This window comes from Ipomoea nil, unplaced genomic scaffold, assembly GCF_001879475.1.
Source record: "Ipomoea nil cultivar Tokyo-kokei standard unplaced genomic scaffold, Asagao_1.1 scaffold2283, whole genome shotgun sequence".
NCBI classification, from domain to species: domain Eukaryota; kingdom Viridiplantae; phylum Streptophyta; class Magnoliopsida; order Solanales; family Convolvulaceae; genus Ipomoea; species Ipomoea nil.
In genome coordinates this window covers 4,667,184-4,686,734 of record NW_017618711.1, presented here as the reverse complement: position 1 = coordinate 4,686,734, position 19,551 = coordinate 4,667,184, and the positions used below count along the sequence as shown (strand labels likewise).

Sequence of the window (19,551 nt, the reverse complement as noted above, 5' to 3'; positions counted from 1 at the left end):
TACTTAGGATCCCGGGTGCCACTTTCGGCGAAGGTTTACTTTCTTGAGTCGTCGCTTGGCTAGATCTCAAGAAAGTGAAGGAGGGGTTGGTGATGGATACCCCCTGATAAGGTACCTAGTTAGATGTGTCGATAGGCAGTTATAGTGTACAGTTCGACTGCTTAGTGGGAGGATGGGCAGACTCTAGCAGCTCAGTCCCAACTTGTTCATGTGTTTTGTGGGCGAGCCCGGTTGAGCGACCAAACTAGGCAGTCAGAAGGGCCCCGACCGCGTGTCGCGCTCAGAGGCGGTGAATGAAGATTGTGGTGGAGATTCTTTGCAGTTTTGTCGCGGGATTTTCTTTCTTCATATTAGGAAGTTCATTTAGCAGTTTGGAAGCTTTTCTAACGCTCAAATTTGTTTTTTTTTTTTTTTTTGAATGCTACTGACTCTATTACAATGTAGTATATGTTCATAAAGCTCAAATTTGTTAATTTATTTTTTCTTTCCTTTTCCAAGGCCCATAAATCTTGTATAAATACCCCTTGTAGTCACATGGTAAGGATTCCAAATTCAATGCAAGTGTAATTACTCTGTCAATTTTCTCTCAACTTTTACTTAGCATTTTAGGGTAGTGTCGGCCCGCCGTCAGGCTACCCCATAGCCGTAAAACCAACAGAGGGCTTAGGCCAATGGGTGACGGGAAAAAATTAGTGTTCTTAGTTTACCATATAGGCATAAATTATATTCAAAAGCGAGACATTATCATTTTGTTTCAATTCTAAGATTAAAGATCCTAAATGTTCAAGACTCATGCCAAAGAATTTCTATGATAAAAGCTAGCACCATAAATAGACTTGAATTTGGACAAATAAGCATTGACTTTTGAATTAATATCAAGGGCCAATTTGACATTAGCGTCACATAAATTGTCCTAGTGTTATTTTCATATATTTAGTGCTATGAATTCGCCTTTTGGGCAAAGCTATACTTAGAATTCAACTTACCGCTTTATCTATATGATGTTAAATGAGAAAATTTCAATTTTGGTCCGCTGACTATTGGAGTTGTTTTAATTGCAACACTTGACTTTCAAAAATGATAATTTAGTACCTTTGACTATGCAATTTCTATCAATTTTGGTCACGCCGGTCAAATTGCCGGCCAAATCTCACCGGAAAATTTTAATAGGGCAAATAATGAGGGTATTTTAGTCATTTTACTCATATTCTTTCTTCTCCGATGAACTTCCCTCCATTTCCGGCGAGATTCCTTTTCCGATAAGCTTCTCCGATGGTTATATTTATAAGGTTGTTGTGGTTCTAATTCTATAAATATAAAGAGCTAGTTCAGAAAACGCAATTTATCAACCATCGCTAATCAGATTACCATTACTATAACCATTCACAGGAACTGCAAAGGAAAGTTTGCTATTATAATTTATAACAAAGAGACCACCCTCATCAGCATTTTCCTCCCAACCCAAAGAACGTAGAAATGCAGCCTCTTCCTCTGAAATTGCATCAGGACTGGGACGAGTCTTACCATTCTTAAGCTGTTTCTGCTTTCTCCTCCGCCACGCCTTCCGGCACAGCCCCACTGGGACCCGGTAAAATGCGAGCACCAGGAAGTCCAGAACCGCGCAGGGGCAGCAGCAGCATACCATCGCGCACTCCGCCGCTGTTCCCTCGACGAACTTCCCAACCGGGCGGTGCACCCTACCCGGTGATATCTTCGCTTTTACTTTTCACCTTTTAAGGGATTTGAAAACAAATTATTTTGTCCAATTATGGTATGACTTGGTCAGATACAAACCATAATTTTGAAAAATGGAAGGCCTTTATCCATTAATAGACATCGTGTAAGCGAATTATGTTAATTGAATCAGACATTCACCTGCACGGAAGAAGAAGCTCACCGGAAATGGAGAGCTCATGGGAGAAAAAAGAAAAAAAATGAGTAAAATGACTAAAATACCCCCATTAGTTGTCCTATTAAATTTTTCCGGTGAGATTTGACCGGTAATTTGGCCGGCGTGACCAAAATTGATAGAAATTGCATAGTCAAGGTTCTAAATTAACATTTTTGAAAGTCAAGTGTTGCAATTAACACAAGTGCAATAGTCAGTGGATCAAAATTGAAATTTTCTCGATGTTAAATTATTGACATTATATTCGCCTTCTGGGTAAAACCATATTCAATATTCAAAAAATAATTCCACTTAAAACATATGGTGTGACATAGATTATCACAACATTTATGCTAATATCATCTAATTGTTATCACAAGAGCAAGTTAATGTTTAGTAAGGCATATGCAACCTAACAATTAAAGCCATGTTGAGAATTCATCCTATAGTTTTACTTATAAGTTGTGAGATAAATTTTAGCATTTATGGCCTATAGCATATAATTGTTATCATCAAAAGCAAATCAACAAGCTAAGTACTCTTTTATAATGATTAACATTGGCATAAAAAATATTTGACTAAATATATGTTCTCAAATTCAAAGAAATGATGGCAATGATATGGAGTACATAGTTAATCAGCTGGGTATAGCCGTATAGGTAACATGGTTCTAATATCACACGTTAAATATAAATATAATTTAACGACATGAAAGACTAACATTTTTTTGAGCGATAAACAACCGGTTCAGTACCTGGACGTAAACCTAGATATGATACAAGCCCATGCTTGATTTGCAGTTCTGATAGGAAGTGTACATAATGTGCCACATTCATAAGTATTAATAAATCTCGTGAAAGCATTTAAAATGAAATGAAATTGCAGTGGCCAATCTCAGAAGCCACAATCCTCAGCTCCGATCCGAACACTGGTTCTTTCTCCATCTGTTCAGCCATGGACGACGAATTGAAGTTCCTGCTAGGAGCCTAAGACCGAGATAAATGCTCAACGAGAATATAGAGTAGAACACTTATACTGATAACGTGTTGTAAAATAATGAAGAACATACAGAAAACAAAGAGATAAGATAATGGAGAAGAAGAAGAATATGATTTTCAAAAAACCAATGATCAATACATATGATAACAATATAGATAACATACATTTTTAACGAAAAATAATAATGATAAATATAAATTTTCAACCGTTACACAATCAATGTTCATAATGTTCACAATAAATAATATTTATAATTTTTATTTGTAAATATTTTACATTTATTTCATTCTTTCTCAAGATTTTGGTACGTTACCACTATCAGCTATATTGTACTATCTGTTCCTATCGAAAATAAAGAAGATTTTCCTTAAAAGGGTATGGTAGTTGGAAATGGAGAAACATTTTTTTTTTTTTTTTTTTTTGAAAATTTTGAAAGTTGATTGGGAGGATATATTTAAAAACTATCACGAGTTTCTGTACATCATAAGATTTTTTTGGAGTTTTATGTCGTCATTACTTCATTAGTCATGCCTAAAGTCTCTGGGTTAATTTATCAATTAGGTCAAAGAGGTTAGTTAATAAAGGAAGAGAAAGAAAACATAGAATATTTGGTTCAAGTATTGGAATCGAAATATTAATTAGAATCAAATACTTAATAATAGTAATGAGTTTAAGTATAACGAGTCTCTTTATTTAGTACAGTAAATAAGTATTGAAATATAAATAAATAATTAATTAATTAATTAACATAAAAATAAATAAATATATAAAATACATAATATATAAATATACACACATTGTATATATATTAAATTTACATATTTAATGCATGGACAACAATTTTTTTTTTATAAAAAAGATTTATCTTCCTCATTTTTTATTCCATTGTTTTAAAGTTATGGATGAAAAGAATAATATAAATATAATTACTAAAGACTTAAGGGGCCGTTTGGTTCACGAAATGTTAGATTACTTTAGGGAATGTAAGATTGCTGAGAATGTTAGATTACTGGGAATGTAAGATTCTGATTAAAATTGAGGTATGTAATATAATCATGTTTGGTTTAGGGTTATCTTTATATAATAATAATAATAATAATAATAATAATAATAATAATAATAAAATAATAATAATAATAATAATAATAATAATAATAATAATAATAATAATAATAATAATAATAATAATAATAATAATAATAATAATAATAATAATAATAATAATAATAATAATAATAATAATAATAATAATAATAATAATAATAATAATCATAATCATAATCATAATCATAATCATAATCATAATCATAATCATAATCATAATCATAATCATAATAATAATAATAATAATAATAATAATAATAATAATAATAATAATAATAATAATAATAATAATAATAATAATAATAATAATAATAATAATAATCATAATCATAATCATAATCATAATCATAATCATAATCATAATCATAATCATAATAATAATCATAATAATAATAATAATAATAATAATAATAATAATAATAATAATAATAATAACAATAATAATAACAATAATAATAACAATAATAATAACAATAACAATAATAATAACAATAATAATAATAACAATAATAATAATAATAATAATAATAATAATAATAATAATAATAATAATAATAATAATAATAATAATAATAATAATAATAATAATAATAATAATAATAATAATAATAATAATAATAATAATAATAATAATAATAATAATAATAATAATAATAATAATAATAATAATAATAATAATAATAATATAATAATAATAATAATAATAATAATAATAATAATAATAATAATAATAATAATAATAATAATAATAATAATAATAATAATAATAATAATAATAATAATAATAATAATAATAATAAATAATAATAATAATAATAATAATAATAATAATAATAATAATAATAATAATAATAATAATAATAATAATAATAATAATAATAATAATAATAATAATAATAATAATAATAATAATAATAATAATAATAATAATAATAATAAATAATAATAATAATAATAATAATAATAATAATAATAATAATAATAATAATAATAATAATAATAATAAATAATAATAATAATAATAATAATAATAATAATAATAATAATAATAATAATAATAATATGCTAACATACATATATATTTTTAAATAATTAGAATTAAAATGCCAAAATTTATAAATATCCAAGGTTATCTTATATAACCTAAGAAAGGGAAGAGAATCACATTCCCTTCAAAATCCTATGTGGAGGGAGTATTCTATTCCTTGGGTATGTTATATTCCCTAAGATAATATGAACCAAATATAAGAAGGTAAACTTTGAAATGTCACATACCATTTGTTATGTTATATAACCTGAACCAAACACCCCCTAAGAGTGTGCACTATGAAATCCGATGATAAACTTAGCCGAGAGGGGTTTTTTTTTTTTTTTTTTTTTTTTTTTTTTGTGTAAAGCAGAGAGGGCAGTGTTGCAAAAATCGCGCCTAGGCGCCGCCCGGCCGCGGACGATTCGGCCGGAATCGGCCTCCTCCGCGGGCGGGTGGCTAGGTGGCCGCCTAGGCGGCTGAACCGGCCGACTTTTTTTTTTGTGTTGAAAAGTGTAGAAACTTTGGCAATACATAACTTTTGACTCGGTTGTCCGTTTTGGACAAAGGCGGTTTGACCCTCTAATTTCTCCAAAAAATGCTTCTTTTGCTCTTAATTTTAATTTTTTTTTATGTGTTTAGATAGTTTCAACAATATTCTAAAGGATTTTACAACCACTTACGTAAATAATTTGTAAGAAAAAACTAAAAAATCTTATGTTTTACTATTGAATTTTAAAATTTTTAGTTGAAATTTTATTTTTTATTTAAAAAAAAAATAAAAAAATAAAAAAAACCGGCCCGAGCGTCTAGGGGGTGCCTAATGTTTTTTGCAACCTTGAGAGAGGGTATTAGTAAATTAATCCTGCTACATTGCATTCATGAATCATATTTGAATTATTAAAAGGTAAATTTTATATTTTAATACAAAAAACAATTGATTGATTGGTTAAAGGTGTATTCTTCCTTTAATTCGATTGCTCTCCTAAGTGAGAGGTGATAGGTTCGAGCTTCAGTCGAAGCGATTAGTAGTTTGAGTATCCCCTTCTCTTGTAATAAAAAAAAAGGGATAAAGTACAAATAAGCCACTAAACTATTTGGGAAAAAGCAATTAAGCCATCAAACTCAAATAACCTCCAAATAAGCCATTGAACCCGAAAAAAAAAAAAGAACAATTAACAGGTTAACTCCAGGTTTTTACTGACTGGATTGCCAAATGTTTATTTTATTTACGTTTTTTTATTATTATAATCCATCTACATAGTAATATATTTTAAAGTAATTATAATCAAAGTAGTTTTGTCTTGTCTAGATCTAATTTATTTATTTATTATTATTTTTTTAAACAAAAGATCTAGTGAAAAAATAATAATAAATAAACAAATCAAATCTCGACAAGATAAAACTATTTTGATTATAATTATTTTAAAATATAATACTATCCAAGTGGATAATATTAATAAAAAAATAATAAACGTAAATAAAATAAACATTTGGCAATCCAATCAACAAAAACTTGGAGTTAACCTATAAAAAATGTTAATTGCTCTTTTTTTCAAGGTTCAATGACTTATTTGCTCTTTTTTTTTTCGGGTTCAATGGCTTATTTAATGGTTATTTGAGTTCGATGGCTTAATTGGTGTTTCATAAATAGTTCAGCGGCTTATTTGTACTTTATCCCAAAAAAACAAAAAAAAAAAAAAAAGGTGTACTCTTCCTTAATTAACAAAGTATAAAAATTAGAGATGAAATTTGGGAAATAAAAAGTATAGTTATATAACTTATGAGTAGGGCATAATGATGACATTTTTTGTTTTGTTGTTTGCTTTTTATTCAACAAACCGTATTACGCGCCTACGCGGTCCAAACGAACCCATAAAGCCACACCCTCGTCTCCATTGCCCCTCCAACTCCAAGCCGTCGTCATCTGCCTCTCTCTCTCTTCATTTTCTAGCCTACCATTCTTGAGAGAAATTGTGGGTTTTCTTGAATATCGGATTTCAGAAATTCGGGTTGCGTTGGGGAATATCTGAATTTGAAGGGGTTCTTGAATTTCCTTCATCTCCACCGTTTTCTTGATCACATTATAGGTCTTCTGGTCGACAAAATCTTTCAACCCCAAATTTCATTTGACCCATCACAGAGCTCCCGACTCAAATTCAGCTCTTTAGTGCTATGGGGTTGTAGGGATTTGTCATCTTCCCTTGCTTTCCCACAAAATTTGAGTAGATTTTGGTTTGATCTTCTGAAAACGAGGTTTCTTGGACTTGGGCTTGGGAAGTTTGGCTCTTTCTTCCATTCATGTAATAATTCCAAGAAATGCCCGCTACAGAATACCAAGGATTCTCAGTTTCCCCCCTTCTGGTTCCGAGCACACGTGGCGGCAATCAAGCCCAGTCAATGGAGACTGCGCAGGAAGCTTTCGATGAGCACGTGGCGGAGCGTTTGGAGGACTTGTCGGCCGCCGACGACGACGAGCTTCTCACCATTCCTTGGATTCTCAAAGTCCTAAATGTTTTCCTATGTTGCCAGGACGAGTTCAAGTCTATTCTGTTGAACAACAAAGCATTCTTGAAAAAACCCCCAATGGAGAGATACGTTTCCGAGTATTTTGAAAAGAGCGTGAAGGGTTTGGACGTGTTCAATGTGATTCGCGACGGAATCGAGCGGATTAGGCAGTGGCAAAAGCTTCTAGAGATTGTGGTATGTGCCCTGGATAATCAGAGCCAAAGGAGCCTTGGGGAAGCCCAATTTCGCCGTGCAAAGAAGGCTTTGATTGATTTAGCAATATGTATGCTTGATAATAACAATAATAGTAGTGCCAATAAGGCCTATAATTTGGCTGCTGCTTCACATAGGAACCGTTCTTTCGGGCGAAACAATGCCCAGAAGGACCAAAGGTCCATGGCCCAATTTCGATCACTCTCGTGGAGTGTTTCCCAGAATTGGTCTGCTGCTAGGCAGCTCCAAGCCATGGCCAATTCCCAGAACTTAGTTCCTCCTAGGAGTAGCGAAATCGTGGCCTCGAATGGATTCGCTCTGGTCGTTTTCACCATGAGCTATGTGCTGTATTTCGTAATGTGGGCTCTCGTGGCCGCCATTCCCTGCCAAGACCGCTCCCTCCACACCCATTTCTTTGTGGCTAATCACTTCCTCTGGGCTGCCCCGCTCCTCTCGCTCCACGACAGGATTCTCGAGGAGTCTAAGAGGAAGGAGCGGAAGAATTCTTGCGGGTTGTTGAAGGAGATTCATGGGATTGAGAAATGCGCTCGATACCTCAATGAATTGACCGATTCGGTCCAATTCCCGTTGTCTGAGGAACAGGAGAAGGAAGTGAAGGAGAGAGTGGACGAGCTTAAAGTAGTGTGTGATACACTTAAGGAGCAGCTTGACCCGTTGGAGCGTCAAGTAAGGGAAGCGTTCCACACGATTGTTCGATGCCGGGTTGAGGGGTTCGACTCCATGGGACAAACAAGTCACCAATGATATGTTATCATTTTTGCCCGCTTTTTTCCTTTTGCTATATATGATATACCTGTATTGTGAGTATATAATATAATCAAGTTTTTTTTTTCAGCATGCCGGTATGCACATTTTGCTTGATTCATACATGTTACAGAACCTTTTTCTTTTTTTAATTTTGTGATGCTCTGTTCATATCTCTTTGCAGCATTTAATATATGTTTATGAGTTTTAGTAGTAGAAACTTGTGTTTGTGTATATGTTGTGGTCCTCTGGTAATCAAAATCAGTTCTCCAGCATTTGATCGTCTATGTTCATTGAGGCCAATCTGAATCAAGGGCTTCGTTCTGGTAAGTCTACCCGGAATTCTTCACTCCTTTTATGTTCCTTTATATGCTATTCTGAACTTGCCATTCTCCCCGACTAGTGTGTTTATGATGCGGTTTCCATTCATTGGGTTCCCGGGAGTTTAGTTGTCCAATCGTTAGAAATTGAAGGGGAATATAGGAGGGCCTTTTCTTCTTGTAGCCTAGCTAGCAAAGGACCATAAGGAAGGAAAGTAGCCTAGATTACCCATAGCTGATCAGCTCTAGCTAAGGGGGTGAGGATTTCAACTCGTGACATAATCTGAAAATGACTAAGTTTTGTGGTCAAGAAGTATAATTTGTTTTATATAGTCTAATTTCAATACTTCTGGATGCATGGTATGACATTGCTACTCACACCATTTAATGTGACTTTTAGTTGATTTATTCTAGAAGGGTTTTGTTATATATGAATGATTGAAAATTCAAATTTCTGTTCAAAAATGGCTATTTTCTCAAGAATTTGGATTTTTTCATAAGTGGAATGTCAAATGTCAATATCTCACCGCCGGGGCTCAATCCTATGACCCTCCCTCAAGGTGAGGGACAGAGGTGTCAATTGAGCATAAGGTGCTTAGTCTTCGATCTCTGGTCATTCTTTCCAAATTTTACCCTTATGACCAACTGAGTCGTCGGGTTAATTCATGCCTGCATTACATGAAATTTTTTCCAATTTGGAATTTGGACTGCTTCTGGTCTTCTACACACAATTGTTGACCTTCTTACCTTTCTTCGAATTTGGACTGCTTCTTCTTCTTCTTCTTTTTCTTTCATTGGATCCGTGTGTTTTGTCTTAGTGCATGGTTTTTTTTTTTTTTTTTTTTTTTTTTTTTTTCTAGTTAAAAATCAGTTACGTGATTGGTTAAAAGAGATGAGTCTGAGGACCAATTCCCTTGAATTTTAAGCAAGCGAATCCGACTCTTATTTCTTCTAATTATGTCTGAATTGTGATAGAACTGAGTGTTTCTATCACCATTCTTAATCCAACACATTCTAACTTTCTGGAACCAAATGGTTTCTTCTTCATCTAAAACCTCATTAATGTTTGAAAATGTTGCAAAAACACCTCCGTGTTCCATTTTCTGCTTTTTAAGGGTCAAATAGGCCACTCAATTGCACACACAATTGCAATTAGGCCATTGAACTAAAAAAGAATGCAACTGAGCCATTGAACAACACAAAAACATGCAATTTATCCCAAAATGACTTGTTTACCTGTTGTAGCAAGTTACCTATTTTTTAATTAATTTTTAAAAATAATTTTTAATTTTTAATAAATAATTAATTTAAAAAAAAAAAAAAAAAAAAAACAGAAACAGCCGGCCGGAGACAAATCGGCCGGCTTCGTCTCCATGGCCGGAGACGAACCTCCGTCTCCATAGCCGGAGACGAATGTCCCCTTCGTCCCCATGGCCAGGAGACGAAACCTTCATCTCCTGGCCATGGAGACGAAGGACGTCGTCTCCATGGCCGAAGACGAAGACCTTCGTCTCCGGCTATGGAGACGAAGGTCTTTGTCTCCATGGCTGGAGACGGAGGTTCGTCTCGGCCATGGAGACGAAGTCGGCCGGAGACGATTCGTCTTCGGCCAGCTGTTTCTGTTTCTGTTTCTGTTTTTTTTTTAATTTTAATTAATTAATTATTAAAAATTATTTTTAAAATTTAATTAAAAAATGGGTAACTTGCTACAACATGTAAACAAGTCATTTTGGGCTAAATTGCATATTTTTGTGTTGTTCAATGGCTCAATTGCATTCTTTTTTAGTTCAATGGCCTAATTGTATTTGTGTGTGCAGTTGAGTAGTTGAGTGGTTTATTTGACCTTTATTCCTAAGTTATATCTTTAATGAGATTACTAAAGCAACCATGACCCTGGCAAGTCCTCCTAGAATTTAGTGTAGTCTTCCCTCAAAAGTCACAATTTTTATACCGTGGATCAGGGTTTGCACTGTGTATCCTGATCCAATACACATAATTCATGTTTATAATGCACAGAATTCATGTTCATAATACACATATACATAAACACGATATAATGAATATGAATTTTGTATATTATGAACATGAATTTTGTATAATACACATAAACACTTAACATAATACATAGAATTCATGTTCATAATGCACATAATTCATGTTTATTATATCGTGTTTATGTGTATGTGTATTATGAATATGAATTCTATACCTTATGAAGTCAAATTTTGTGTATTAGACCAGGATTCACGATATAAATTACCCAAAAGCTTTTTTTCCCATTTTTGTCCTAAATATTTTTTTCCCATTTTTGTCCAGCTTTTAAATTTGTCCTATTTCTGTCAATACATGTAATTTTTGTCATATTATAGTCTTTTTCCTACGTGGTTGAGGAATGAGGAATTTAAGGAAAAAGTAGCAGCCTTGACATAAAACAATTTTGTACATAAAATTATCAAGACTTTGAGATTATCCATCTGTAGTTGGTAAAAAGGAATTATCTTGGGCAACCTTATCAAGTTGGTTAGATTGTTATTGGGTAACCACAAAATTACACGTTTAACTGTTAGTGAGAGTGTTCTATTGACATTATTAATTTAAGCCAGTCAATTATAGTAGGCCTATGAACTTTTTTGTACTTTTGTTATTATGATGATATTGGAAAACTTCAACATTGCAACAAATTAAATAGGCATAATAATCACATAATGCTATAACAATTAGGATACTTAAATTAAAAACCCATCTACCAAAACCACAAGCCTTTAAAAGGTTTCCAAAAATGATTTTGAAACATAATAAAATTTAAATGCAGTAGATGAGGTACAAAAATACACAAAAATATAACGACATTGCATATCCAAAGACATCAGAAGCTAACTAGTGAACATCTCTTCCAAACCACCCAGCATGCATCCATCCTCCAAATCCACCGGCTCCCAATCTGACCTAAACGGGAAAATAGTCTGATGAGAATAGGAACCGCTCACTTGATGACCATACCCTATCATCAGTGCCATGTCCGCAAGACTGCACCCTATCAACCTCCTATTCTTCTTATCAATTTCCACTACTTTCTTTATCTCCCACCTGTAGTCTTCTAGCACCCAAAGACGCAATTCTTCCCATTTGTACACGGATGTAAATCCTAGCTTTCCATTGTACTCAACGATTGCTTCACAGCAGCAGCTTCTGTTGTCTTCGGTTGTCGTTATTGGTCCTAGAAACTCTGAGTGAGTTTCGGTTGCAGAGTCGAAAGCCCAAACTGTTTTGCGATCTGTTAGCAAATAGAGTATGCCGCCTATACAAACACTTGGTTGAAAGGAAAAAACACTGCAGCCTTCCATTATGATGTTTTCCGATTGTCTCCATGTCCAGAATTTTGAATCGAAAATCTGGCATATGAAACCTGTTTTCCCGGATTGCCTAAAAATTGTAAAATTATAAAATAATTAGTTTAGCATTATTAGAATTATATCTCAATACATATAATAATAAATTGTATATAATTTATAGTTTAATAAGATTCTAAAGAATTTAAAAAACTCACCTTGACAATCTAATTATTTTGTACTGAAGGGGATTAGATTTAAGAACTGTCAAACCAAACCAGTTCGGGAATATGGCTCGTCCTCTTGGGGTAGGCAACTCAACACATTGCCTAGTGCTTGGCTTACAAACATAATAATGATGGGATCTATCTTCATACTTTCGACAGCACAAGATTCCTTGTTCAGAAGATGCCAAAATTGTCATCCCGCAAAAACACTCCATAGAAATACCTGGAACCCCCAAGGATGGATTGATGGATACAAAGGTGTAAGAACATCTATGGGGTTCAAGTTTTTCAACAATATACCCTATGAAATTCTTTGTTTTTTCAGCGTAATTTCTAATGAACCACGATTCCTCAACCAACTCTTTTGACTCCTTACTAACCACTTTGAATGTATCTAGTGTTTCTAACGTTGCTCGACTCAAAATCTCGAAAAGAATTTCTTGATTGAGATGAAACTCAGAACCCATATCCATTGAGACACAAAAGTGGTATATGGTTGTAAAAGGAGTGTTGTTGATGTATCAGATTAAGAACAAGACAGGAATTTGAGGTTATGATGTTAGGGTAGGAAAAAAAATTGCAATTTCAGTGGGAACAAAAGTTGCCGTGTAAGAAGGAATGAAGTTGCTGACTTGCTGTGAAAGACTTGCTTAAATAATCTTGGAAATAATGATTACTGTAAACAATTAAAGTAATTTATGATGCCTATATCTCCTAATCCAAGAAGAATTAGAAGAAATTTGAATTATTTATTCCTTGGGCTTCAAGAAATAAAAGTAAGAAACGGAGATCTAAAAGAACTTAAAGAACTAAGAAGCTTGAATTATGTTTTCAAAAAAAAAAAAAAAAAAAAAGCTTGAATTATTTGTTCCTTGCGCTTCAAGAAATAAAAGTAAGAAATGGTAGGTGAATTTAAATTTAAAAAGTGACAGTGTACCTTAAACCGCTTACTATACGATGGGAAAATTGGAGGGGATTTGCAAAAATGGGTGATGCCTGTATTAGTGTTTGTCTTTATGCATTTTAGAAGTGTAATAGTGCACTTATGTGAATGTATTTATCCCGGGTTGGCAGTACACTTTATTCCTATCCTCCCGAAGACATGCATAAAAAACTTGCTAAAAGTATATGCATTCATGAGAATTATCCATCTTCATGATCATAACAAAATTTGTGTGTGTTGATAAGGTAGTTAATCTGAAAATGACTAAGTTTTGTGGTCAAGAAGTATAATTTGTATTATATAGTCTAACTAGTATTGTCCCGTGCGATGCACGGGCTAGATATTAAAGATTTGTTTGTAATGTTAGAATAGGTAAAAAATGTTTTTAATAATGGTATTTGAAGTACAGAAGAAGAAAACATGAATCACAATTTAATTGTTTAAAATTACATTTTTATTAAGTATATGACAAAATAATTATGATATTGTATTTACAATATTTAATTTAATAATTGAAAATAGTATGATACAAAAAGTTACTATTATTAATCGCAGCTAGCGGTATACATATTTGATCTTGAGTATGTCTACTCCTATATACTACCCATGCGATGCACGGAATGAATATTGGACAACATTATAATAATATTATTTATTAAAAAATACATAACCTAATATCAACATAGTTGCAATTCATATTCATATTAATATATATATATATATATATATATATATATATATATATATATATATATATATATATATTTACTTATTAATTTATGTTGTTATTATTATTATTATTATTATTATTAGTGTTAGTGTTATTGTTATTATTGTAATATATATATATATATATATATATATATATATATATATATATATATATATATATATATATATTACAATAATAACAATAACACTAACACTAATAATAATAATAATAATAATAACAACATAAATTAATAAGTAAATATATATATATATATATATATATATATATATATATATATATATATATATATATCATATGGCCGGTATTGTGAAAATTAAATGTTGTTAATACCAACATTTAACCATTAATATCAACATTTAATTTGCACAAGACCATATGACTTTATTATAATTCAGATTTCAATACTTCTGGATGCATATGACAATTGCTACTCACACCATTTAATGTTTCTAGAAGGGTTTTGTTGAATATGAATGATTAAAAATTCAAATTTCTGTTCAAAAATGGCTATTTTCTCAAGAATTTGGATTTTTTTCATAAATGGAATGTCAAATGTCAATCTATTACAAGATAACATCTATTAGGGAAAATGGCACTTTTTCCCCCTTTGTTACATACTTATAGCACTTTTTCCCCCTAAATTATTTAAGTGGCAGTTTTTCTCCCTGATATATTAAATGGACATATTTACCCCTAAAATAAATATTTCATTTATTTTTCTTCTCCAACAAATTATAACCACGATTTGAAAAAAATAAAATACATTAAGTGTTGAATTTAGAATATTTTAAAAATAAAAAAATAAAATTTTAAAAGAAAGTTTGAACCAACCGTTCAAATTGGATCCAAAATCGTGAACCGACGGTTCAAAATAAAACTCAAACCGCGATTATATATACTTATATGTGAGAGTCAATATAAATGCGGAAAAAAACATACACTATTTGCAAATATTATAATTCTAATTTAAGCTATTGCTAGTAGTTGTTCCGATTTGAACCTCCAGTTCACGGTTCAGGATCCATTTTTTTCCAGTTCACGATTTTAATAAACGGAAACCCAAATATTGGGTTATGTTATGAATCATAACCGAAATTTTTTAATTTGATTGCTATAGTGTTTGGTTCAGTTCGAATCGAACCATGGTCATCCCTACGTATAAGCAATAATTTGTTGAAGAAGAGAAATAAATAAAATATTTGTTTTAAGGGTAGAAATGTCCATTTAATATTATCAGGAGTAAAAACCGCCACTTCTATAATAATTGAGGGGGCAAATGTGAATGCATGAATAACTCAGGGGGAAAAAGTGCTATAAGCATATAACACAGGGGGAAAAAGTGTCATTTTCCCTATCTATTATATACTTTCTCTATCTATTGCATTTCAAATAGTCAATATCTTACTATCGGTTCGATCCTATGACCCTCCCTCAAGGAGAGCCACATAAGTGTCATCTGAACATAAGGTGCTTAGTCTTCCCCAACTAATTCATTCTTCCCAAAAGGTTGAATCTCCAAACTCAAGGGCCCCCACATCCCGACCCGACAGAATATTTGAGAGGATGTAAATCATGGTAAATCAGGAGTATATGGGAGGATGTAAATCATGATAACTGATGTATGGTGATTAGCCTTATGAAATTTTTTCCAAGTTGGAATTTGGACTGCTTCTGGTCTTCTACACACAATTGTTGACCTTCTTACTTTCTTCGAATTTGGACTGCTTCTTCTTCTTCTTTCATTGGATCCGTGTGTTTATGTTTTTTTTTTTCTAGTTAAAATTAAATTATAATAATTATATTATATATTACATTCTCCTATTAAAACCGCTACCTAATAATCACTTTATGTGGTATTTGTATTTAATTATTTTGTAATAAGATGAAAGTAATAATTCATTAATAATCATGTTTTACGGCCATTGAAAAAGTTATGACTTGTTTACTAATTGAAAATATCTTTATTTGCACCGATTTCTATTTTGAAAATTGAAAACCTAATCTTACACATCAGGTGTCGCGGTTGACCAAGACTTTAGTTATCACTTTGTAGGCCACATTTAGGAGAGAGATTGGCTTAAAATATGCGGCCAATTCATCGTTATTGCATGGACCATGATCTATACAATTGTGTGAATCATAAATAAAAAGTACATTTTTAATATACTAAAAGTACATTATTTATGTATGTAAAGTACATTTTTTGAAAATACATTTTTAATATACTAAGGGTACATTCTTTTATATAATGTACCTTCAATACAAAAATAATGTACCTTCAGTACAAAAATAATGTACTTTTAATATATTAAAAATGTACCTGATATTCATGGTCCACACAATAATTTGCCCTTCGTCAAAGTAGGCCCCACAAGACCCCAAAATTTCAATCGTTATGCTGTGCATTCGTATGCACCATGCATGGTGCATACGGATGCCAAAACGACGTCGTTTTATTAAAAAACGCGCGTCTCCCCTTTAAAAAAAATTCAGGTTCGATTCCCAGCAACAACATTATATTGTTCATTCATTCTGGAATTATAGTTCATTGATTATGGAATTATAGTTCATTGATTATGGAATTATAGTTCATCGATTCTGAAATTTTAGTTTATAGATTATGGAATTTTAGTTCATTCATTCTGGAATTTTTAGCTCATAGATTAGATTATGGAATTATAGTTCATCGATTGTGGAATTATAGTTCATCGATTATGGAATTTTAGTTCATATGTTGTTGCTGGGAATCAAACTTGATTTTTATTTTTTAATGGGAGACGCGCGTTTTATTAAAACGACGTCGTTTTTGCATAATTTGCCCCAAAATTTTTGGTAGAAAGTAGCTGGAATGCCATCCGGCCTTGGACTGCCAAATTTTTTCATACCCATGACCGCCTTCTTAACCTCCTCGTTGCTCACCCTCCTCATTAGATTACCAGCTTGGGAACTAGATTTTACGTGAAATCGCTAGGCCACAGGTCTCAATTCGTCCTCAGTAATCCTAGTAAACTTGCCAAACAATGTAGAGAAAAAAAATAAGTTACGTGATTAGTTAAAAGAGACAAGTTCGAGGTCCAGTTCACTTGAATTTTAAGGAAGCGAATCTGACTCTTATTTCTTCTAATTATGGTTGAATTGTGATAGAATTGACTCAATTGAGTGTTTCTATCACCATTCTTAATCCAACACATTCTAACATTTTGAAACCAAAGAGCTTCTTCTTCATCTAATACCTCATTAAGGGGGTGTATTCAATCTGTTAGTGTTTTAATTGCTCAAAAAATCCCAACATATAATTGGCAATATTATTATGGCAAATTAAGATAGGGTTAGCTTGGTGTCGGTTTGTTCTACAGTGGACTGATTGATCAGATACAGCAACAGAGGGACTGACACTGAAGATCTGTTTTAAGAAGATCAGATGTTTCCTTTTTGCAGAACGCGGTTTAAGAAGTCAGTTTTGGAAAGAAGATCAGCGTATCTGTCTTGGAAAGGTATGGACCGGATCTTTAAGATTACATTCTTCTTATATCGTCCTACCATCTACAATCAGAGATATCTATGGAGAGTGTTCTTATTATGGAACTATAAGTACTCTTATTCGATCAAGAATTAGGGTTACACTTTTGAGAAGAAAGAAACACTCCGACATATACTAAGATATCACATCTTTGATTATCATGACTCTTCTCAAGACAATTTTTTCTTGTTGATTATGATGAAGAACTTGAGAAGAGATATCGTTGCTTAAACGAAAAGGACGCTAAGATCACACAGTTGTGGGAACAACATTGGACTGCGTCATTGAAGTGGACTGCATCAGAGTTAGCTCTCCAAGTGAAGGGATTTCATTGGACTTCTGTATGCACGGCTCTCCATCTTCAACAATCCACTAAATCAGTGTAGACTGGGTACGTACCTTGTGTGGGGCACTTGGGTGAGATTATTGTTCTCTACCTTTGTACATTGGATTATTTGTTAGTGGATTGGACGCCTATGTGATCGTCCCCCAGTTGTAGATACACACTGTATCGAACTGGGTAAACATCTTGTGTGTTGTTCTTTTCGCTGTCTGCCTTCGTTTACTCTTTCCGCAAGCTAATTAGTGATTCAACTATCTGACTGATATCATCGCTGAATCTATCAGACTAATTCGTCAGTCGTTTAATTAATATCATTAAATTGAGAAAATGCAAAATTACACAATCAACACTTTTAAATGATAACAAAAAATTGAGTATATTAATTCTACTGGTTGCAACAAAAATTTATAGAAGATTTCTGATGCGAACAGCAACAAGATGCTGCTGTTCGCAACAGATTTAAGCAGATTAAAAATATGCTGTTGTTCGCAGCAGATTTTTGTTGCGAACAGCAAGCTTGCTGTTCACAGCAGCAGCAAAACAAAATTGCATTAATAAAAAAATTATAAAGTATAGTATTATGAAAAGTTTGAAACGTACCTTAAAATTTGGTAGAAATTGATGAAAAAATTGTCTGATTGAGATAGAGAAAAAAGTCTGTAGAGAAAATTGAAAAGTTTGGGGTTGAAGGGTCAGATTTCATCTATTTATGTTAATGAAGAAAAAGTCCAAAGAAATTCTATTCTGATAGAGTCTATGAAAGTTGATAAATATTTGAATACCAGACTTTTAAAGAAAGTCTGAACGAATACCAGTATACTTTTAAAGACTCTTGAAAAGTCTGAATCGAATACCGATAGACTTTTAAAGAGTCTTTAAAAGTCTAAATTAAATACCCCCAAACTTTGAAAGTCATTAAAACTCTTTGAAAGTCTGGATTGAATGCACCCTCTTAAGAAACTTGAATTATATGTTTTCAATAAAAAAAAAAAAAAACAAAAAACAAAACAAAACAAAACAAAAAAAACAAAAAAAAAAAACACAAAACTTGAATTATTTGATCTTTGCGCTTCAAAAAATAAAAGTAAGAAATCGTACGTGAATTTGAATTTAGAAAGTGACAGTGTACTTAACAAACAAAATTGATCTTTTTAAATTACATTAAAGCTAAGCATGAATTATTCAACCAAAGAAAAAGACAAACTTGTGTATGATTCTTATTTAATAAGACGAGTCAGGTTGTAGTAGACAACTGTTTATGTAAGTACAACAATTTCAATTTACTCATTACAACATTATCATTAGTTAATGATGAATTTAACTTAAATAGTATTACAATTTTCACATAAAGTATTACAATATCTATCAGGGAAAATTATAATTTATGTCTATTCATAATATGTCAATTATATTATTTATTAATGTCACCCTTGAATTATTAGTGGTGTAAATGTTATACCTTAATTTTCAAAACAGTACATCACTTCACCCTTTCCTTCATATTTTTAGTAATGATTTGATTTTCTTCTATTCTGTTAAGAGTTGATGAATTGAATTTCAAATTTCTGTTTTCTCCTCCACCAACTTCTTTGTTTTGCCTTTTTTTTTCTTTTACATCCCCGATAGAACCAT

At 31.9% G+C, this 19,551-nt stretch overlaps 2 protein-coding genes across 3 annotated transcripts; one reads left to right on the top strand and one right to left on the bottom strand.

The window, feature by feature from the left end:
- The first annotated feature begins 6,914 nt into the window (after window positions 1-6,914).
- Window positions 6,915-8,597, top strand: LOC109151388. Of its 2 annotated transcripts, none has more exons than XM_019299396.1 (2): window positions 6,915-7,258; window positions 7,300-8,597. In XM_019299396.1, exon 2 carries the CDS (start codon window positions 7,338-7,340, stop codon window positions 8,502-8,504), a length of 1,167 nt encoding a protein of 388 aa, XP_019154941.1. In that variant the 5' UTR covers window positions 6,915-7,258; window positions 7,300-7,337; the 3' UTR covers window positions 8,505-8,597. The 2 variants fall into 2 exon arrangements, with proteins under 2 accessions (XP_019154941.1, XP_019154942.1); XM_019299397.1 differs by having other exon boundaries at window positions 6,915-7,263; window positions 7,318-8,597.
- Window positions 8,598-11,695: 3,098 nt separating this feature from the next.
- On the bottom strand, window positions 11,696-12,985 carry LOC109151254 (F-box protein At5g49610-like). The gene is made up of 2 exons (XM_019299175.1): window positions 12,372-12,985; window positions 11,696-12,247 (listed from the first exon to the last, which is right to left on the bottom strand). Exons 1-2 carry the CDS (start codon window positions 12,851-12,853, stop codon window positions 11,698-11,700), a joined length of 1,032 nt encoding a protein of 343 aa, XP_019154720.1. The 5' UTR covers window positions 12,854-12,985; the 3' UTR covers window positions 11,696-11,697.
- Between the last annotated feature and the right edge of the window lie 6,566 nt (window positions 12,986-19,551).

Coding starts and splice junctions, on each gene's coding strand:
- LOC109151388 (XM_019299396.1), top strand. CDS start 7,338: ATGCCCGCTACAGAATACCAAGGATTCTCAGTTTCCCCCCTTCTGGTT.
- LOC109151254 (XM_019299175.1), bottom strand. CDS start 12,853: ATGGATATGGGTTCTGAGTTTCATCTCAATCAAGAAATTCTTTTCGAG. Junction 12,248..12,371: donor AAAATAATTAGATTGTCAAG/GTGAGTTTTTTA, acceptor TACAATTTTTAG/GCAATCCGGGAAAACAGGTT.